The 24,412-nt window shown below is 28.8% G+C and overlaps 4 protein-coding genes across 4 annotated transcripts; 2 read left to right on the top strand and 2 right to left on the bottom strand.

The window, feature by feature from the left end:
- Positions 1 to 75: 75 nt before the first annotated feature.
- GO595_004517 (PQ loop repeat family protein) lies at positions 76 to 777 on the bottom strand (the record flags this gene model as incomplete). The annotated part of the gene is made up of 1 exon (XM_067917658.1): positions 76 to 777. One exon carries the CDS (start codon positions 775 to 777, stop codon positions 76 to 78), a length of 702 nt encoding a protein of 233 aa, XP_067775099.1.
- Positions 778 to 4,573: 3,796 nt separating this feature from the next.
- On the top strand, positions 4,574 to 5,995 carry GO595_004516 (uncharacterized protein; the record flags this gene model as incomplete). The annotated part of the gene is made up of 1 exon (XM_067917657.1): positions 4,574 to 5,995. The coding sequence occupies one exon, from the start codon at positions 4,574 to 4,576 to the stop codon at positions 5,993 to 5,995; it is 1,422 nt and encodes a 473-aa protein (XP_067775098.1).
- Positions 5,996 to 19,925: 13,930 nt separating this feature from the next.
- On the bottom strand, positions 19,926 to 21,095 carry GO595_004515 (XPG I-region family protein; the record flags this gene model as incomplete). Its single annotated transcript, XM_067917655.1, has 1 exon — positions 19,926 to 21,095. One exon carries the CDS (start codon positions 21,093 to 21,095, stop codon positions 19,926 to 19,928), a length of 1,170 nt encoding a protein of 389 aa, XP_067775097.1.
- An 801-nt stretch (positions 21,096 to 21,896) lies between these two features.
- GO595_004514 (Acyltransferase family protein) lies at positions 21,897 to 22,886 on the top strand (the record flags this gene model as incomplete). The annotated part of the gene is made up of 1 exon (XM_067917654.1): positions 21,897 to 22,886. The coding sequence occupies one exon, from the start codon at positions 21,897 to 21,899 to the stop codon at positions 22,884 to 22,886; it is 990 nt and encodes a 329-aa protein (XP_067775096.1).
- Positions 22,887 to 24,412: the final 1,526 nt, after the last annotated feature.

Raw genomic sequence — 24,412 nt, 5'->3', positions numbered from 1 at the left:
TTTGTCGATTCAATTCAATTTTTTCTATGCGTTTTATCAAAATAAAAACATTTATGAGAGTAAATCTATTTTATTTCAATCATTCTGCTGCTGGCCTTCTAAAGCATCAGTGGCAAGGGAAACATATTCCTCGGGTGAGGCTTTATTATTTCTGAATGCAATTACCTGACCGATAATTGCAAAATCAAAGAAAAGAAGACCTGCAGCCCCAATAACCCAAGGAAGCTGTCCCCATATATATGGCCAATGATAGTCCTTGCAAAATATTGAAATTGTATATGTAGCATTTCCCAAAATTGCACATATGGAAAACTTGTATGAAAACCCAGTAATCATCCTCCTTTTACAGTTTTTGGCTATCTGAGGTATACGTGAAATAGCGTAAGAGACGCATGAACACCAGCCAAGGATTGTTCCAAATATTTGATCTGAGTCATACGGACCAGATTGTTTGGTAAAAAGGCTAATTGCTGAAGCAGCAGAGGGAAGAAGCAATGGGCTAATAGAAAGTGGATTTTGTTCGTCTATAATTACTTCTTCTTTTTTGGAACATTTGCCTTTAAACCATCTAAGGTAAATATATTGGAATAAAGTGAAAGTATCCACAAGAACATACCATGTCGCTGTTATAATTTGAGTAACTAATTTATGATTTATGATTGCACCTACAAGATTACAGGTATCGCCAAAGAGAAGTAGGCAAATAAATGCAAAAGAAAATCCTTCAGTCTGACCGGTTTTGAAGAATAGGATGATTTGTGGAATTTGAGCATACATCCAAAATAAAGTAGAAGCCAAACCAAAATAAAAACTTGCATTATCTGTTGCTGTAACTACGCATTCACCAAATACTTTATGAATCCAAACGACGTAATTTCCTTCACAAGTACCCATTTGTTGTTTTTTGAAATTTATATGACATTTGAGGTTAAAAGTCAAAAAATTTCAGAAACGTTCAAAAATAAACTATAGAAAAGTGATCACTGCTTAACGTTTAGAAATTAACGTGCGTTACACATCACATCGTTGTTAATTAAGCTTTAACAGTTTTAAAAATAAAAAACAATATAAATCTGAAGTGCTTACATGATCTTTTCTTTATGACGCGATTTATCACCACGTTCGCATACGTTTTTTAAATAGTGTCATTCGGATGCTATGAGAACTCTTTTTATTGTTGCATTACACATCTAACAAAACAATATCTAAGTATTCTTTTAATAAATACAACGTTGATGATATATCTTTCCCAACATTTTTTAGACTCGAAAAATACATCATAAAATCAGATTTCAATGTATTAAAATAATTTATATTCATAAGCGATTTAAATATATACCCGTTGCCTACGACACCAAGAAATTTAAGTTGTGTTCCGGCTTCAAAACCAGAAGCCAAAAATCTCTTAAAAATCTGTTCACCACTAAATTCGTTCTTAGAAATGCATATATATCCTGGAATAAAAAAAGATCGTAGAGAGGGAAATCTTGAAATACCTTATTTAATGAATATGTAATCATAAAAAAAATTATTTTTTACTCAGTGAATTATAGAGATTATTTACCGAAATTTAATTTTAATTCAATAATAACAATATTATATTTATGCATACTCACAATGTAATTTGGAAAAATTTCACAAAATAATTGAAAAAAAATATTATATTAAATTTCTTTTGTTCATAAGAGATGATTTTCTCAAAACATTATTTTGTTTTTTTGATGTAATATATTTTGTGAGTATATCTTAACTCGAATAACACATTTGTTAAAAAGATAAATTCGTTTTAAAATCGGGAAACGTTAAGTCACTTCACATTGTCTGCCTCTGTGGCATTTTTTGAGTGAAATAAATAATTCAAATATAAAAAGTGTTATCACAAAAAACACTCTGCAGTTCACATTCTATTAAATTTTTTTTAAAACATTTTTTTCTTGATTCACCTTTAACGATTAACGTGTTTTTTTATAATTTAGGATTAATATATTCATGAAATTTTATATTTGACAGAAATTAATTAAAATATATTAAGAAAATGAAAATAAATTCATTTCATCAAAAATTTAAAATTCGGTTTGCACAAAATTACAAAAAACACTTCACATCCTTTGACTCCCTTCCATGGAAACTGATGAAGATTTGCTTTTGGATCTTCCCCCAATTGGTGACATCTGTATAGGCAAAAGAACGTCTGACACCGAAGATATATCTTTTCTTTTTAAGATATATCCTTTTGATGATTTTGATTCTCAGGAAAAAGATTTAAACCATCAGCAGCAAGGAAAAGATCCAAAACACTATAATAAGGGAAGGTGGACTGAAGAAGAAAATATAGCATTGTTGAAAGCTTACAAACGGTATCAAAATTATTGGAATATCATTTCATCGCATGTTAAAACACGAACTGCAAGACAGTGCCGTGAACATTGGAAAAATGTTTTGGATTCCAGAATTATAAGAGCCAAATGGACAAAAGATGAAGACAAAATTCTTCTTCAAAAGTACTGTGAATATCCAAATAAATGGACTTCAATTCAGCGATTTCTGCCTTGTCGTTCAATATCTTCAATTAGAGCCAGATACAAATGTTTGAAACTGGGAAAAATTCCATCTGAATGCGGGTCTTTCATCACTCCGCAAATTCCTCATCAACCGAATACTTACAGCCGTAATCGTTACTCAAGCTATGACGTGTTCAATGAGCAAATAAGTTTTGATATCAAATCCAATTCTTTGTGAGAAAATGAACCTCACTCAATCTAGAAATAAACCCAACTTATATACGAATTCTTCTGTTTCTCCAAAATTAATTACCTTTTTTTGATTTCTTTTTTTTATTAAATGTCTGTTTTAATTAACTATATAGTTAAACTCGACTTGCGACTTTCACCCATCGTATATAGCGATCATCCTACGATCTTGATATCATAAATATATAATATATATACATAGTTGCATCTATGATTAATGTAAATCTAAGAATTATATCATGATTAGCACGAGATAAATTTATTCTTTCATTCCAAAAAGTGACAAAAATCGACTTTTACATGGTTTACATTGAACGATAAAAGCAATGATAAGTGACGATAGAAGCGAATTTGAATGACAGTAAATATTATCAAATTTTTACCCATTTCTCAAAGAATACGTTATTCATGTCCGAAAAGTGTATTAAATTTTCATAAAAGCGTGATTTGTTATTCATTTCAAATAATTATATGGAATCCTGACTTTTTTGATAAGTGGTCCAAGAAAATTTAAAACGAAAATATCTCGAAAACGATCCATAGGTGTATAGTAAAAACTTAGTGACATTGCTTCTATTATGTGTAGAGTATAAATAATTCAAAAAATCGAATTTAAAATTTTGATCATTCCATGCTAGCAGATGCGCATCTGTAATCTCAAAATGTTCATTTTCAATTATCTGTTAGAACAACATTTCTATGTAGCTAGTCATTCTATATATCAAGCATCAACATGATTTTTTCTCTCCTTTCATGAAAAATCAATAGAACAACTTGATTTACTTCTCGAGAAAGATGTACCACTACAAATCGCTTAGCCACACCTATTAACGTAATCTATAAACCTAAGTCTAAACTATATATCAATGTGAAAATGTTTTCAACGTCCAATATCAAGAAAACTAATAACAAAATCATTTCATCATGCTTTCTAATATGTAAATAGAATAAAACTTCTATATTTTTTATAATTAATTGCATGCAATTGGATATCTTTTAGCATAAGAGTGAGGTTTCTTGTTTATATATTCTAGGAAGGTCAATTAACGGTAATAAAAATTAACAATCAAACACTGTGCTTTTTATGCAATAAAATTACATAGAATGATACACCATCACTCTTTGATCTTTTATATGTTATAAACGTAGTGGCAAGTGAGAGAGATAGGCGCAAAAGCTTTTCTTTTCACTGCTTCTTAACTTATGAACGATAAGTTTTTCAATTCATAACGATCATGTTAAATCTATTTTGACAAATTTAATGAGCAAAAAAAACAGAGAAAGCGACCCTTTCCAGGCAAATTGGTAGGCTTAAAAAGGATATTTCTAATCTTGAACAATCACTGGGGTACTACAAGAAAAGAACCCAGATACTCGAGAAAATATTAAAAGATTATGATCCCACATTACTTCCATCAAGATATTTTAAGGGTCAAAGGGAGTTTTATGAAGAATATTTAAGGAAATTAAAAACGGTTGACGAGCCCGTAAACAAACCCATATCTTTTGGGGAACAATTATCATTTGAATCACAGAACAATTTTAATTGTTTTCTCAAATCTCGGCAATGGAGTCCCAATGTAATTATATTTTGTTTCATATTAAGAACTCTCGGAAGTAAGTGTTATGACTATCTTCGCTCCGTCATAACATTGCCATGTAAACAGACGCTGTACAATCACTTTAGCCAAATTCAAAATTCGTGGAAGGAGTGTTTAACCAAGTGTTAGGAAACAATCCGCATTATCAACCTATTTAGAAGAAGACATAACATTCAGTATTCTGAAAAAGTGGATATTGTTTTGGGTATAGATGCTATGTCAATGGAACCTGTTACAAAAGAAATTTATGATGCAAAGAGAAGGGACAATAATGCATTTTCAATACGTTTACAACCTTTATCATGCAAGTATAAATGTCTTCTTTTACATGTGTTACCATACAAGAAGGGCAATGCAGATGAAGATGTCAGAATTCGGCTAAGATATCTTGCTGGTTTTTTAGATGCAAATGGTTTAAATGTTCGCTGTATAGCAAGTGACGGTGATTCTGGATACTCTATAATTCATCGCGAACAGTTCAACAAGTGGTGGCCTATTTTAAGAAATAAGGAAATTGAAGATGCACTTGGGATTCTGCAGAATGATGGATTGATAATTGGCAACTTCTTACATCTATTGAAAAATGCTAGAAGCATAATATTATTGAATGGACAAATCTCAATATGTACAGACGGTAAGCTAGCCTTCACCGCGCTCGATATGGAAAAAGTACTACAGCTTGGAGCTCCATTAACAGACACGTCACCAAAGGGAAGGATGAAGGATCATTATTGTTTGAAGATCTTTACTATGGAAAACTTCTTCCAATTGTTACATTCTAGCCACATTAACATGGCGTTTTACATACTTCCGTATGCTCTATGGTCACATGCTATTCGTAATTCATCGCTGTCACCTCAAACACGACTGGATTATCTTTGTTCTTCACTTGATATTTTTGCATATCATGCAAAAAACTTAGACAGGCTAACACCAAATGTACAACAAGTGAAACGTGGTCATGGTACGCAATATTGTTGTTCACTCAATCAATGCATTCGAATTATGAACACATTGATTGGTGTTTTGAGAGAGTTCAGAGCAAGGTCTGATGATCTGTGTCTGGAAAGATTGGGAACACATAATGTTGAATGTCAGTTTGGTTTAATACGTATTATGTGTCATAACAAACACAGCTGGGAAAAGATTATGAGTGCATTTTCACGTCTCATCTTAATGAATGATTTGACAACTGTGATAGGTCGAAAGATCAACATAAGAACCAGGATGAATGTAGGTGGAGTGAAACTTACTGAAGAGCAGGGCAATGTATTTGAGGAGTCAGCCCAAGAGCTAACTATGGAACAAGTGTTTGAGGCTGTTAATGTCGTCATGGAGAGACAAGCTGGAAGTGTAGATATACCATTTGAAACTGCTATTGAGTTATGCCCTGACCTGGCAGAGTTTGTGATGTGGTTGAATAGGATTCATGCTCAGTGGAAGGCGACAGGTGTTAGGTTGGAAGAAACCTACCAAGGAAGTCTAATCAGCAATTGTACAATCTTAGCCAGACTCATTTCATTTTGCAAACATGAGCCTATCTATGATGCAGACCTTGGAGATGAGGATACCAAAGAACAACAATCAGTAAGGTTGAAAGAAAATTTGTTATTTGAGACAACCACACCTACCAGAAACGGATAATAAACGACCGTTTAAATTATAAATCGGGAAAATCGAGCATGTTTTTACTTGTTTGAGTAACAAAGACACGATAACAGGAATAATGCTTTTTATAAACAGAATTAAAATATGAATTGAGACTTGAAGAATAAATAAAAAAAAAAAATAGACAAATTGCGATTCATTATCTTCCAAACCAACGTTGTCATCTATGATATCAACATAACTATCTAACATACTGAGGTACTAGGTAAGATATTGCATGTTCTTTTTTACTTTCCAAGTCCTTTGGTGGATTGGACCACGTATCTTTTCTGAAATTATTTTATTTAATATTAATTTGATGAAAAAATAAACTATATAAATAAATTTCAAAATATTTTAATGATATACTAATTCAATTCAATTAATAATTAATTAAGCCTGATCAGAGAAATTGTTCCACCTTCCGTATTCAAACCTCTCAAATATTGAATGCAGGGTGAAACATCTTTTTTTAACACTATTTTGTGATGTTTACTAACTAAGTGGTTCCCATATCGTTTTAGAACTTTACTCAGTAACCATTAGGCCCTCCTTAATGATTTATAACTTCCTGGAGCCTATTTGGCATCGAATCCACCAAGTTCTTAATGGTGTTATCATCAATTTCATTCTAAAAAGATAATGCAATTTCTATTATTTAGCGTCATGCTGTTGACTCTATTGATAGTGGCATCATTTACAATAGATGGTCTTCGAATTGGAGTAGTTTGAGTGAATACAATTTTATAATTTAAATCATTTCTACCTTTTCTCACAAATTTTCGACAATGTCCAGTTTCCCTGGAAATTTGGGTATTGTTTTTTCCTTGGGATATCGCCTGAATGATTTCCAAACGATTCTTTATCATAGATTCTGGCATCTTGTATTCTATGATTGATAAAATAAACGGTACCCTATCAAATTGGTGGAACAACCTTTTTGATCAGGCTTTAGTAGGGTGAGCGAAAATTCCACAATGGAATTTTTATATAACTCAAAAATATTAATAAACATAGTAATTAAACCCTATATCTCATGTCTTTAATTGGATTCATTCGTATATTTTTTGGATATTTTGATTTTTTGATTTCGAATATTCGCTTGCTTACAAAAAGTTAATATTGCACACAAAAACTGCATTATCACAAAAAAACATGTTGCCACAACCTTTTGTTCATTTTTGTTGAAATAAAGTAATTGTTTTTCGTAAAAATTATTCAATATTTGTTTCTGAATTGGGTTAATTCAATTTATTTCCGATTTTTATCAAAATTTACAAAAATTTCATTTCTTTGTTGAAATGCATTATTTTAATGAATAACTTCGTTCAATAATGATAAAAATTCTTCTGATTTTTATAACAAAGAGTAACATTAATTTCATTTAAATCATTTTTTTATGTTTTTGTGATATTTGATAATATTTTTCAATTCACATGTCACATCATTATATTGAAATTTGTTGTTGATTAAATTAAAAATTTCTCTAAAATATATGCAAGAATTTTGATAAAACTTATATAAATACAAAATATTGATTGTATTCTATGAAATGGTACTTCAAGTTTTAAAATAACATTATGGAATTTTTTGTAAGGAATCAAAATAATATCATATGAAAAAAATTATACATGGTGTAAAATTTTATATAATAAAAATTCCACTATAACTTTATCATTATTTGATAATAAATGAACCAAAATATTCAATTATAATGAATATATTTCAGTATTTTAAGAATTTCGAAAAAATCATTAAATTTGTGATTTCAAATTTTTTTTCTGAATAAATTACAAAATTATATTTATTATGGCACCTCTGTGAAATGGAAAGAATTTGGCTTGATTTCATTCAGGATAATGTTCAATTTTTTGAAATTTTTTTTCGCTTACATCACTCTTCAATAGTTATTATAATATTTTCTGTATATACATATACTTGAAAGATCTGGGACAAAAGATACAATATTTTTTGCATTTTTTTTTTCAATTTTTGTATATTTATAAATATGTTCAATCTGATATATGAACAAATTTAATAGAAAAAACATCGTAACACATAATGTCAAATGATCCATGGATGTACTCTGCAAAGATGCGAAAAACGAAATCCTGAAGCATCATGTAAATATGGGTTTCCCAAAATGTCGTGCAATGAAACTAACTTAGTGTGACATCTGATGGGGATTTGTTACTTCCAAGAAGTGATGAAGACTAAGCCGGCTTAGTTGTAAAATATTCACCTTATTTCTTGATGAAATTGATAAGGCATTGTCATATTCATATTTTGCGAAATTAAAAGCATGCTCATTGTTCTCCAATGCTATTCATTACATTGTATAATTTAATTTCAGAAGAGCTCTTCTAATCTTCGAATTCAGATGGCCCCTCAGATTGGTGAATATCAAACAGCATTTCATGCTAGAATCGTTTCTGTCGATAAAGCAGCCACGAAATTTTTAGGCACAAAGTATTTTGGTTCAGACTGTATAAAATGAAATTCTATTTCATTCCATCAATATATGTTTCTATAAAATCTCCAGAAGCACGTCAAGCAGCGTATTTAGATGGTCAACAAATTCAGATCACGTGGGTAGAAAAATATTTTAGACGTCCTTCTGAACTTGAAAAGATGGGTATTCTAACATTTTTTTCATATTACAATATAAAAAATTTAGGTGTGACAAATGGACGATTAATACAACATATGAAAAATATTGCAAACGAAAATTATGAAGAATACTTGAATCCTCCTATTCGTCCGTTTCGTCCAAAAAATACATGTCGTCCTGCATCGAATTGGGAAGATGAAAATCTAACTCCTAGATAACTTATTTATACAAGGGATCTTTTTCCTGATGAATCACTTTCAGATGCCAAAGCATTATATGTAGAACTTCGAGATTCTCCTCAGATTGTCATAACTGAAAGGTTTACATGCAGATCTGACATAGAAGAATTTGCATATGTTTATATATGCTAAACGGATCATGGAGGTCGGATGAGGAAATGAAAGCAGGCCAGTCAACATGGTTGAAAGCACTTGAATACCATGGATTATCCATTCCAGATGACGATAATTTGAAACAGTATTATGAACTATTAATTAATTATATGCTTAATTACTCAATGTATGATCAATCTGATTTAATCCGAACCATTTCTATGATGATTTATGATATGACTTCTTATCTAAATAATAGCAAAGATCAAGTTCATATGGAGCAATAGGAAAGAATTCAAGAAGTAATTAATGAAAATATGATTCTTTAAAATTATAATGAAAATGTTGAAGATATATCTATAATCCCTCCAGATGTTCTATTAAATGAGCATATAAATTATTCATGGAGGAATGAATTCAAAGCTTTTGCTAATATCAAATTTAACATTAACAAAAATTTGTCAAACGCTGGCCAAAAATATATATTTGGACGAATAACAAAGCGAATATCAAGTGGTCAGCAACTAACAGCATTTATCAGAGGTAAGGCAGAAACAGGAAAAAGTTACCTAATTCAAACAATTATATATTATCTTATTGCTTCTTCCATTCCACATATTGTATGTGCTTCAACAGGTATTGCGGCATGCTTAATCAATTGTAAAACAGTACACTCGGCCTTCGGCATATATAGCAAGAAAGATTCTCATAAAGAAGAAACTGTCTATTGCTCTCTTGATGTTATTAGGCCAAAAGGATATGCGATGACATTTGTTCAAGTGATTATTATTGATGAGGTTACAATGATATCTGATAAGGTCCTTAGTGCTATTGATTTTGGTCTTCGCAAAATAATGAAGCAAAAGAATTCTGGATGTGGTCTTCGACCTTTTGGAGGTAAAAGTATATTGCTGTTTGGTGATGTTGCACAAGTCCCCGCTGTAACCAGCGCTAAAGATGATTTCATTGAAGCATTAAGACAATTTAATGAAAGTGAACCATATATAAATTTAATACAATGGAAACTAAATCAGATTATGCGACAGTCTGAAGAAGAACAAAGTTTCAATAAGTTGCTCGAGAATATTCGTAAACATGATGATGGATCACCATTCAGCGAAGATATTGAATTACTACTGAAGCAAAGATTCATTCCAGGTAATATGGATGAAGTAATTGTCAAAATTGATGAATCCCTTCAATATGACAACGAAAATAGAATGGTAATAACATTTCTTAACAAAATAGCATTATATTATAATAATTATATTTTGATCAAAAGATCAAATATGAACAACAATGTTCGGATAAATCTTCAGGCAAAATTTTGTGTAAGAGAAAAATCTGCATTTTTAGGGCAATTTGATGAATATGATCGAAAGCAAGCACAACCTGCATCTTTAAGATTGGCAACTCAAGGTGAAATTGAAACATTATGTGGTGCTATTAAAAAAAGGTATGTAAATTCAATAATTCCATTTTCCTTAAATATAATCACTGGTGCACGTGTCATCCTTTTTCAAAATATCGATATATCTTCTGGTTTGATTAATGGGACAAGAGGTAAAATGATTGAATACATTGCACAAATAGATGTCATTTCAGTTAAATTCGATCATCAAAGTGAGAACGAACAACCAATACTAATTGCAAGAAGAAAATCCGTTGAACATCAAATTGCTGATGGAAAGGTGATTTTCATGTATCAATTTCATTTGAAATTATCGTGGGCAGTAACAGCCCATAAAAGCCAAGGTCAAACTTTGGGAAATGTTGCAATATATATAGATGAAAAAGCTTTTGCTCATGGATCATCGTATGTTGCATTGTCCAGGGTTAAAAAATTGAACAATGTTGTTTTGTTTGGTCTAGAAGAATGGAAAATAGGTGGGCCAGATTATCATATGAATGTATACATTCAGGCAAAAGGAAATGAACAAACTGAAAATATCGTTTGATCACTAACCATAATACATAAAAAATCAAATGATGATTTTAAGCTCTGAAAAATATATTTAATGTTATAAGTAGTGCATTTTCAATCACATGTTCTAAAAATTATTTATATATGTACTATTGTCACAAATACTTGTTTTTGGAAAAAAAACATTATAAAAATAATGGTGCTATATGCAGCACGTACATTACGTTGAACCCATCTTCTCAATCTCAGATATGAGGAAGACATAAAATAAATTGATCTGGAATAAAATATTGTGCTACAAAGAAAGAAGATAAAAAACTTAGAGATCGAAGCGGCGGCTTTGGTGGTAATATCAAAAAATTAATGAAATATTATCCTTATCGCTCTCCAGGATTAAAAAAATAGTAAATAACGAAAATGAACTTTAAGTAAAATTCTTAACTTTACTTCGCTATTTTTTGTGATAATAATTGGTCGGAAGCAACGGTAATTTCCCGTTGTAAAAAAACATAGAGAATTTGAATGGAAATTAAGCGACATTTGATTCCTCTCAAATATTGATCGTTCATTTCTGATTACCCAAAATATATATGGATAAAAAAAGCGAAATTTAGAACTCCATAAAAAAAAATCTTGAAATTTGCTTGCATTTCCAGAAATATTCAAAGGGTAATTGAATCATATATATAATTTCTTATAAACTATATTATTCATTGAGAAGAAGTAGATCATTTGGATTTAGGATGATTTTTGGTTTGAACATTATTCAAACAAATTTTTACCTGTTAGATAAAAATCAATAATACTTTTATGAAAATCAGAATATGTAATGCCCTTCTAAATTCTTCTGAAATTTGCAAAAAACATTCAGTATTTATTTTGGGACACATTATGCAATTTTAGGTATAAAATTATATATTATAAATGATCCAGAATTATTTTACCTACACAACAGTTATTTTCAATATATAATAATATTCGGAAGGGGATATATCTATAGTTTTCCAGAAATTACTTTTTGTTATTTAAAATAAATAGTGTAATAAGAAATTTTGAAACTTTTTAAAAAGATTTTCGATTTTTTCGAGTAAACCTCAGAAAAATTAACGTACAAATTATTACGATTTGAGTAGACTTTAAAGTTTCATACTCTTACAAAAGAATTTTGAGTTTTGATAAAAATAACGAGATAAAAAACATGTCGTATGCAATTTTACTGGCCAACAATATATTCATGAAATTGAACGAAATTTCATTCGGTTTTAATTCAATGATACTCAATGAAAACGTGAATTACACTTTTTCTGTGAGTTTAATTGTTTCCGGTACGCTCTTTGAGATTCTAATTGCTTGTTTGTGCGAATGTGCAAAAAATAACACTAAAAATAATCAAACAATCATGATTTTCTTTGTGAAATAATCTATCGGCTTTTCAAAAAACATTAATCAAAAAGTATAACACATCTACATCATCATTTTCAAAAAGTTAAATTTCTTTAGATCCAAAATCTTCATTAAATTGAGGCTCAAAACAAACAATGGATGATTTTGATGAATTGATTAATGACCCACAAGCATTTAAACATGCAAACTTTGAAGAGCTTGAAAGCGCGAATCCAAAACTTTTTGAAGAAAAACAAGAGATTTTCTCGAAAACATCATCTCTAACTCCTGAAGAAAATCATAAGTTCAAAAACCAGCAAAAAACGAGGAAATCAATAGAAAGATGGGACGAAGAAGAAGACAACTTATTGTTACATGCTTATGAAAAATTTGGAGGAAATTGGTGTGAAATCGCAAAAATTTTTAAAAATCGAACAGCAAAACAATGCCGTGAACACTACAAGCGTGTTTTAGATCCAAACTTAAAAAAAGGGAACTGGACTGAACAAGAAGATATAATCATTTTAGAATTGTATCAAATGTTAGGACCTAAATGGCAAAACATTGGGAAGCAACTTCATCGTTCTGACAATGCTGTTAAATCCAGGTTTCAATATCTTAATAACAAGATTAGTCCGAATATATTTCATAAATTCCAGAGAAATTCTGTTCCGATAATACACTCACAAGCTTCTTCCATCCCAACAAATTTATATAATGGCCATAGCATTGAACCATATTTTGATTCAATTGAATCAAACTATTCATACAACCAAAGTCATCACTCAATTCCTGCTCCTATGTTTCACCAGCAGCCCAACAATTCGTTCGATTCGCACAGTTTATCGCTTGATGGTGTAATCAATCAACAACCAAATCATTCATTTGGTCAAAATCGCAATTCCTTTCCAGTCCCAAAGATAAGCTACCAGCCAAGCAATTCATTTAATCCCAGTAATTTGTCATATGAGCCCACAATAAATCAAAATCATTTATTTGACTCACATAACATGTTCGCAGCGAACCAAACTCAGAACCATTCGTTTGGACATAATTCGCTTCCTGTTCCTGAGTTAAATATGCAGCAAAACAATTCGTTTGATTCGCATTGTTTGCCTCCAAATGACCATCTTGATGACCAATTTGATATCCCTTTGACATATCCATCTGAGCGGAATGAGATGGGTATCAATAATGACTTTGCTTTAGATTTTTCGGATCAAAATTTCAATGATATGTGGCATTTCCAAAACCAATTTTTATGATTGCCTTTACATCAAATTTGTTTGTCGTAAAATTCATTTCAAATCATGTAATTAATAAAAATTAATAATATACTGTTTTGAATACTTTACCTATTATCCACTTTTTGACAAACTTTGTCTACAGTTTAACGTGCTTTACATTTGTAGTTAGTAATGGTGTTTTTGGGAGACGCATTAACCTTGTAATTATTTTCGGTGGTGAGTATCTTCTGTGCAATTTAGAGGGATTTTTTTGAATTAACAATTGATCAAATAATGAAATTATTCGATTTAGATTTCCCATATTCATTTAATAAAATTATTAGTAATTTGGTTTATTTTGCATTTTATTCTAAGAACGAACTTAATATATATTTAAATTATTTGGAGACAATACAAATAAAAGAAAAAGAAATCCAAAAAAATGTTACAAATATAACAAAAATTTTTAGTAATCATATAAGTATAATAGGTTCGAAAGAATCATATTATATACTTGAGGAAATGATTAGACGAAATTTGTTGATTCTAATATTACTAAAAATATTCGATCATTTTATTTTATGCATTATAAAGTGAACCCTGATATTTATGCTAAAATTTTTAGTCCACCTAATGAAGCATTTTTTACTTATGAAGAACTATCAAAGAATGATTATGAACTTCATAAGCAATTAATTAAAGAAGGACATAATCCAAATGAAATTGCAAAAGTAATTCGAAATGATGAAATAGAAAAACTTCAAGAAATATCATCACAACCAAATTTTGATTTTAATCAAAAAATTGAGCCATCACTTTATGAAAGATGTTCATTTATTAACAAAGATAATGTTACATTAATTGATTATGCAGCATTTTTTTCATCCATTAAATGTTTTAAATATTTACTTATGAATAATGCTAACAATAAAAATATTTATTGGTTTTATATATTATTTCAAAATAATATTTGAAAATTATTTAAATTATTTTATGCATCCATAAATGATGCACCTGAAAATGGTCATATAAAAACAGTTACTTACCTTATTGTACAAGAAGGAATTGATATTAATGCGAAAGATATTTATTTGTTTTATTTAATATTTATTTAAATAATTTCCTATCTCAAAATAATATTTGGAAATTATTCAAATTATATCAAACAATTCATATTGAATTACCTTTAAATGGACATACAGAAATAGTTAAATTACTTCTTGAACAAGAAGGGATTGATGTTAATGCGAAAGATATTTATTTGTTTTATTTGAAATTTGTTTTAATAATTTATTATTTCAAAATAATTTTTGGAAATTATTTAATTTATTTAATACTGCACTTATTTGGGCATCTTTAAAAGGTTATACAGAAGTAGTTAAATTACTTCTTGAACAAGAAGAAATTAATATTAATGCTAAAGATAATATTTATTTTAATAATTTCATATTTCAAAATAATATTTGGAAATTATATAAATTATTTAGAACAGCACTTATTTGGGCATCTGAAAAAGGTCATATAGAAATAGTTAAATTACTTCTTGAACAAGAAGGAATTGATATTAATGCTAAAGATAATATTTATTTTAATAATTTTATATTTCAAAATAATATTTGGAAATAATTTAAATTTTTTAATACATCACTTATTTTGGCATCTAAATATGGTTATACAGAAACAGTTAAATTACTTCTTGAACAAGAGAATATTGATATCGATGCTAAAGATATTTATTTGTTATATTTAAAGTATTTTTAAATAATATGATATTTCATATAAACATTTGGAATCACTTTCAAATATATAAAACAGCGCTTATAATAGCATCAGAAAAGAAAAATGCAGATATTATTCGATTATTTGCAGACAAAATTCAACGTCATAAATGTGATGACATAATAAAACTAAAAGATTCTCAAGGATAAAAGAGGAAATATTTAAATATTGAAATAAACATTTCCTAAATTCAGTTTGAAATATTTAAAAACTAATTCAAGTACTATTGTACTTCTGAGGTACTTGTTCATCAATATTATGGAGCTTCCAGTTGCAATCGTGAAATTAAAGATTTTGTAAAGTGACGAGATTAGGCTTATTTATAATTTAACATGACATCCAAATGGAATGAGTTAAAAAAGCTTTATTCGAAATGTGACTCATTATTAATAACAAGCATCATGTCACTTCATTCGTTGTGTATGAGCATTGTAATATAATATAATTGGGACCGGCGTTACGAGTACTTATCAATAACAATTTTTTTACAATTTGTACCCAACTTTTAATATGATGATAAACTTCATGCAAATAAATAATAGCCCAATATTTCTTGCTCAGCAAATGATAACTCAAGGAAAATTTCAAATTCCAATCTTACCTCAAACACCAAAGATACCCAAACAAATTCCATGTCAAATGCCACAACAAATGCTACAAAAGATACAAAATAACCCGTATTATGTGTCAGAAATATCTCAAGAAAATCTCAAACAATCATTTGATGATTTTAGTTTTGCAAAAACCTGAAGCAGAAATCTTATTATATCCATTTAGCTTTGAAAAGCCTTTAACAGTTTGTGATTCCATATATGAAGGTGATTCCATCATTGAGCAAAAATTCTCTTGGATTGAAGCTTCAATATTGATAAATTCCAGAGCATCAAAACGCTTACTCAGTTTTCTGATTATGTCGAAAAAAGTCACGAAACAGATCCTTCTAAAGATTCATGAAATCACATATGATTGAAAAAAAAATATTTGGAAGGTACCTATAAATATTCGTAAACTGTTCTTCAATTTTTTAACCTTTAATTTGATTTATATGAGTGAAAACAGTCAATTTATTGTTTTTCAAATTTCATTCTTTGAGTTTTGGAAACCGTTTATTTTTATCTCCATGAAACCAAATGAAAGACTAAAGAAGCTACGTGAACAAATGATAGAATTCCATGAAATGTTAAAAAGAGAAGTCAAAGAAAAAGAGAAAAAATCAGCAAAAAAGAAAAAAGTTTCTTCAAAATTAAATAATTATGAATTCAAAAATAAAAAAATATATTCAGATCCAAAGCAAAAATTATCCAGACCAATTAAAAATGAAACACCTAATGAAGATTTAATTCAGAGAAATAAATATAATAAGAAAAAAAATCCATACATTTTTAAAAAAGATTCTTCTTCATCTAACTTCAGTTCTGATAACGATGGAATATTTTATCACACAGCAAAGTATCCAAATCCAAATCCAATTTCTGAATCCCATAAGCAAAATAATAAAATTATTTCTATATCATCTTCTGATTCTTCAAGTACTTATTCCAGTTCTGTTACAATTTCAAGTATTTCATCTTCCTTTGATTCATCTGATTTTTCATCATCAATATCAGATCCAATTTTATTTCATGTTGATCCAAAGTATACTCAACCAAATACATATCATGACTCCTCCAATTCTTCATCATCTTCAAATGATTATTTGAAAATTAGAAAATTGGCATCAAATGCAGCCGCATTATCAATTGCCAAGGATATTCGCATCCAATGGACACCGAAAGATGACACAACAATTCAATCTCCAATTCATGATGAATCTCAATCGCCGATATTAAAACCATCAAAAAAGGCAAAATGCAGTTCTTTAAGTGATGGAAACGAAATCGCAAAAAATTTATTTGGCGAAACTTCATCTTCAGATGAATCACAAAATGAAGATGAAGATGTTGAAAGTATTGCAGATGAATTAATCGAAAAACTGAGATTAAATGTAAAGGAATTAAATTTATCTGATTCCTAATTAAATAATATTTTATAAATAAAGCATTTTCTTTCCATAAATTTTAATTAAATTTATGTATTTAATAATTTTTAATGAAAATGAGTAATCAACATTTAAACCATAAAAAAATTCGATATATTTAAGGATAAAAATCATTCATCGAGTCACAGAAAAATTTAGAATTGTGTATACATAAAATTGAGAATCACATAAAATTCATTGAATCATTTTATCTCTTTAAAGAAATTTTTTAAATCAATGATTTATCTATAATGTTGCATGGAAAACATCAAATCAGATTTTTTATATATTACTGGATGCTTATTTTATATGAAAAACTTCAAAAAGAAAACTATAATGGAGATATTACTGTTATTTTACTAAATGTTTTCGGTAATTCCTTCCTTTTGTTTAAGTAATTCAGCTATTTCATTATTATGATTATCAGATGCATACAAGAGTGCAGTTTGAAAAATTTTGAAAAATTCCCAAATAATTTTTTAAAACATAACATTTTTAATACAAAACTTAAATAAAACACATAAGCATCTTTCACATTAATATCAATTCCCTCATGATTTATAAGTATTTTAACTATTTCAGTATTTCCTTTTAAAGATGCAATCATTAGTGCAGTCCAAAACATCACAAATAATTTCCAAATATTCACATAAAATTTCAAGTTACTGAAATAAATACCAAATAATTCAAAAAAATGTCTTTGGCATTGATATCAATTTTTTCATTTTCAAGAAGATATTTTATTATATCTATATGACCATATTCTGATACATACATAAGTGCTGTTTGAAAATGTACAATCAATTTCCAAACATTATTTTTAAACACCAAAATATTGTTTTGAACTTTTAATAAAACAAAAAAATATCTTCAGCATTAATATCAATTTCTTTTTGTTTAAGAAGTAATTTAACTATTTTTGCATGACCATTTAAAGATGCATACATAAGTGCTGTTTTAAATATTTTAAATAATTTCCAAATGTTATTTTGAAATATCAAATCATTAATATAAATTTCAAATAAAACGATAAAATATCTGTGGCATTAATATCAATTCCTTCTTGTTCAAGAAGTAATTTAACTATTTCTGAATTACCCTTAAAAGATGCAATAATAAGTGCTGTCCAAAATCATTTAAATGATTTCCAAATATTATTTTAAAATTAGGTTATAATAAAACAAATTCGAAATAAAATAATTAAAAATTTTTAAAATTAATATCAATTTTTTTGAGTTCTAAGATATATTCAACAAGTTCAATGTTTCCTGATCCTGATGAATGTACTAAAATATCTTTTGAGATTTGATTTTCTTTTAAAAAGAGTTGGATAAGATATAAATTTCCAACTCTTGCTGCTACGTTAATAACAGAATCATTAATTTTCATTCCTTTTCCTTGTAAAAATAAAAAAATCTCATAATTATGAAATAAAATACATTTTTTCCCTAACTCTTCTAAATTATTAATTTCGCTAATTTTATTTTCATAAATATATTTAAAAATATTATTTCGATGGAATTGAATTGCTGTTTCATATGCATCTTCAAATGTTGAATGATTTTGTTCACATAAATGAATAATTTCTTCATTTCCACTTGCAATTGCATATTTGCCTGTGTTTTCTAATTTTGCTCCATTCATAAGTAAATATTTAAAACATTTAATGGATGAAAAAAATGCTGCATAATCAATTAATGTAATATCCCAATTGTTAATAAATGAACATCTTTCATAAAGTGATGGCTCAATTTTTTGATTAAAATCAAAATTTGGTTGTGATGATATTTCTTGAAGTTTTTCTATTTCATCATTTCGAATTACTTTTGCAATTTCATTTGGATTATGTCCTTCTTTAATTAATTGCTTATGAAGTTCATAATCATTCTTTTTAAGTGAATTTATATTTTTAAAGATTTCCCGATTTCTTGGATTTTTCAATTCGTTGATTTCATCATTTGTCATATATTGCATAAAATATAAATTTTTTTTATTTTTTATGATGTTTGTTCCAATCATATTTTGTTCTATCATATTTACTATGAGATAATTTGTTTCCGAGGAATTAGATTTATTCAGATATTGTGCAAATACATCCAATATTTTAAATTTAGATTGGATTCCTTCTTCAAATGTGTTAATGTATTTAATAAAATCTAAACAAATATCAATGTTATTTTGTTTGATATCAATTATCATGTTAATTATTTTTAAAAGAATTATGTTAAAAGAATATGAATAGCGATAATCAAACACATCAGTGATTGCTTTTAACGATTGTGAAATATTGCTTTTATCTAAATTTAAAATTGTTTGCTCAAGTAATTGAAGTAAATTCCATTCATTCATTGTTTGACCGACTGATTACATATACAAAATTTTCATGTTTCAATAGTTTACACTGAAGGAAAATCTAGATTTGCTAAATATTTCATAAAATTATGTATAAATGCATTTATACATGTGTATTGAGCAAGAAGTGACATACTGAATGCAGTTTAAAATATATATTTTAAACAAGAATTTAGATTGGAAACTTTGGATTAATTTTAAAGAAGCAATTTCCATATTATAATATTACACAAGAAACACAAAAAATTTCTTTATAAATAAATACAAATATTTATAATTTATTTATAGTCGTAAACATAAAATTTATTTTTTCATCAAATCGAAGTAAGAAGTGATTTTGTCGCTTGACTTCGATGATATTTTCTGTGATTCTGATTTTCTTTTATTAAAATAAGGCGACAATGGTCTCGACATACTTTGATCGATTTTTTGGCTACCGCTAATATCTTTTCTTCCAACGAAATAAGGTGAAGTTTCGCCAATGTTTTCGTTAACGATTGGCGAAAGTGTTCTCGTATCGATTTCGCCATTTACAAGTTTTATTAATAAGTCATTTGCTAAATCAGGGCCTAAAAATTCGGGAGATTCGCCTTCTATAGGCTCCAAATTTTTCAGTGTTTTGTCCCGTGGGTCAAATACTTTTTGTGATTTATATGTCAAAACTGCATTCGAGATTTCTTCGGCATAATTCTCGGGAACTTCGTACTTGGATGGTATTCCTGAGAGTAATTTGTCGATTTTGGAACTATAAATTTTGACATATTTGATCGCTGATTGAATCCCCATTCGATTGATATGATGTTCTACATAATCACAACCGGAGAGACAACATACGACAAGAAGTTCATCAATGGTTAAGTGAAGATGTGATAAGACATCTTCGAATTTAATGCATGTGACCATACAATTGTCATCGAACTTAAAAAGTGTAATTGGTGTTTGGTAAGCAATTAAATCACTGTCTTCGGTTAAGACTATATCAACATAACCAATACGTGCAAGATATGCCATTTCTGCATCGGCTTCATATGGTGCTACAATATATTCTATGTTAAATTGTCGGAGTTGTTTGATCCAAGTATAAACTGTAAGTGATGTTATTTCAACGGCTCGTTGATAATATGTATATGCATCAGTAAAACGCCCTAAAGATTCTAACTCTAGTGCCTTTCTTTTGTTTTCTTCGCGGTCTTGATGACGTTTAGCATTGGTATTAGCTTTTTGTGGAAGGCTTTGACCATCAAAAACAACAACAGGAGTAAGTCCACAATTAAGAACTTGGTTAAGCCTACGCATACAGAAGGAAAGAATACGTGTTGTTCCTGGATTTTCAACAAGCTGTTTAGCACATGATATTGCACTACGATGCAACCAAACAAATCCATCAATGGCAATCCTTTTACCTTTGAATTCGCTAAGATTCATACGCTTAGAAACAGAAGAAAGGAGAGGCAAAAGGTTTTGAACTCCCATTGGCACAGAAGTGAACTAATCGATTATTTACGTTAAAAAACGGTTTTGTAAACTGTTGATCAAAAATTGAACTAAACAACAAACTGTTATTTTTTCCTCATTAGAGATATTATATTTATTCTCCCCATTGAAAAGCAAATGAAAGTTATACGCGGATCTCAATTTTAAGTTATAGCTTATAATAATGAAAAAAAATGTGAGAACAGATTTTTCATATTTTCTCGTAAAAATAATTAAAAAAATTGAAACTATTATTTCTAGAATTGCAATGTTTTTCATGAGATATATTCTCATTTTCATCATTTTAATATCAAGAAATGCTCAGATAAACCCAAAAAATTAGAATTTTTAACCGTCCTATCGGCTGCCATTCATTCCACCGTTAAAAGTCAAATTGATAACTAGTGACTTACAACAAAATTAAAGCAATTGACATTATCTATGGTCTAACTAATCTAATTTTTAAATTGTTTCTATGAAGCATAGTCAAAATCGAAATAACATTTTTTAAGACGGATTTTTTCAACTTCACTTTTTAAGTTGATCAACTTCATATCCTTACAAGTATCATCCTATTTTAACGTCACTATATATTTTCGAACTTAAAAAGATTCTTTAAGAGGAAAAGCTATTGATAGTGTGATTTTAGGTAAAAACATTTTTTTGAATATTGCATGGCATTTTGTAAACGTTGTGTACTTTCATTTGAATGATGTTGGTTAAACAAATCGACTATTTATATTCTGAAAAAGTCGAATTTCGTAATTTTTTGTCTCTTAAATCATTTGAAATCACTTTTTTATGCGCAAGTTCAAGGATATTTTATATTCAACGGCTCCTTCCTACTATGAAGAATACACTCACCAAAAAGAAATTTCCAAAATTGATGATGAAGAATTCAAGTCTGCATATCTTCCACATGAGATGAAATGGTATTACTATCTTTATCAATTCATTTGTTTCTTTGTCTTTCTTGGCCCACTTCGTATCGTTATTTCACTGACGGGGTGTATTCTTCTCTTATTGCTTGTTGTTATTATTCGAACAATATTACATCTTACTGGCCATGCCGATAAACTCAAACATTTTTGTTATCGGCTTGCAGTTCTTGGGTTCCGATTTCTTGGTTTTGCGTTTGGAATTCTCTATGTTCATTGCAAAGGAGATGTTGATCCCGAAACACGTATCTTTTTTGCCAATCACACGGCCTTTATTGATCCCTTTTTAGCCTGTACCACGCATTATTTCAGCAGTGTTATGAAGATTGAATTATCACGAAATAAGATAGCCAAGTTAATCTATGAAAACGCCTATCCAATCTATGTAGATCGAAGTGTTTCCACCGGTGCTACACATTACATCATCGAGCGAGCTAATGATCCATCTTTACCACCAATCTTAATATATCCTGAAGGAACACTTACGAACGGCGATTGTTTACTAAAGTTTCATCGCGGCGCATTCTTAACGCACAAGAAAGTGCAGCCGATATCCGTTAGATATTGGCAGCCATTTGTTCCGAAGGGATGGAACACATTTGCGTGGACAGAGCCGAACATTATTAAGCATTTTGCGAGCTTATTGTCTATGCCATTTTCATTTGTGACAATCGAATACATGGAACCAATAACACTCGATAAAGAAGGAGAAGGAGATGTCGAAAAATTCACGAATTACGCGCAGTTGCTTCTGGCGAATAAGTTGGGCGTGAAGGCTGTGAACAGGTCAAGTAACGAAATATTCAAAATAAAGAAGGAAAGTAATGATAAAGTGAAAGAAAAAACGGAATAAAAATTAGTTATAGAAATAAAATGACTTTTGTTTTGCATAATGTTTATGGTTAAATTACTTCTTAAAAATATTATTAGTGATTATTATTGGTTTGCATTTTTACAATTAAAATTTTTCTTTTGGGTAACAGCTTTCTTAACATATGAAATCATTTCTTTAAATATTCGCGTATAATTGAGAAATAGCATTCCGCCAAACCTAAGGCCAAAAATGGGTAGCAAGTTGAAACTTTTTGTTAGACATTCTCTTGAAATAAACTGGTTGTAAAAAATTAGCAGCACTTTTCGATCGGTTTTAATATAATCGCGTTCAGAAAGTGAAAGAGCATCTGAAGATTTTTTGCCGGTTATGCTGATGTTTTCAAAAATCCGTGCAGTCGATAGATAATAATTCAAATTAGTAAACCGTATTGTTCTGAAAATTATTTATCGTTAATAGAATTTTCTATCGTTTTTACTTTTGATTCTAAATTTATGCAAAAGTGGGCTGAGCCACTGATTTTGATCAAAATGCCTAAAAAAATCTCTGAAGACATTACAAGATACCTAAAAAAATCATGTGATATGGAACATATTGTATTTGATTTGAATAAAGATAATGTTGAATCATCTGCTGACGCAATGATGAATTTTTTTGATTCAGTATATCCAAATGCATTTAATAATATTATATCTCAAATGACTTTTTATGCTTTTATTTCAAATTCAAACGATTTTGAGCTTTATCTTGCTTTCATGAAATCTCTGGAAAATAAAGAAAAAGATATTGTTCCAAATGATTACGAAATAATTGAAACATTTATACATTTTATTGATTCTATTGATTCATTTGATACTTATTATATTATTGAAAAATTAATTGAACATAATTTATATAAATTCAAAAAAATTAGCAGAAGATACACTTACAAAAGAATTTACTTTGCGCATTATTTATCAAACTCAGAAATTCAAGGAATAAGAAAAGAAATGTGTATCAACAAAATATTAAAAAACTTAAATTTATTGCATAACAATCCTATTTATAATTTTTTTAGGAACATTGAAGAACTATCAAAGAATGATTGGGAGCTCCATAAGAAATTAATTAAAGAAGGAGAAAATCCAAATGAAATTGCAAAAGTAATTCGAAATGATGAAATAGAAAAACTTCAAGAAATTTCATCACAACCAAATTTTGATTTTAATCAAATAATTGAACCATCACTTTATGAAAGATGTTCATTTATTAACAAAGATAATGTTACATTAATTGATTATGCAGCATTTTTTTCATCCGTTAAATGTTTTAAATATTTACTTATGAACAATGCAAAAGTAGAAAACACAGGCAAATATGCAGTTGCAGGTGGAAATGAAGAAATCATTCATTTATGTGAGCAAAATCATTCATCATTTGAATATGCATATGAAACAGCAATTCAATTCCATCGAAATGATATCTTTAAATATCTTTATGAAAAAAAATTAGACAAACAAAATTATTATTGCTATTTTTATAAACAATTGCTAATCAACTCTGAAAAA

Source organism: Histomonas meleagridis (assembly GCF_020186115.1).
Source record: "Histomonas meleagridis strain 2922-C6/04-10x chromosome Unknown contig_27, whole genome shotgun sequence".
Classification (NCBI taxonomy): Eukaryota; Parabasalia; order Tritrichomonadida; family Dientamoebidae; genus Histomonas; species Histomonas meleagridis.
The sequence above is the reverse complement of the archived record's forward strand: the minus strand, read 5'-3'. Positions and strand labels throughout refer to the sequence as shown.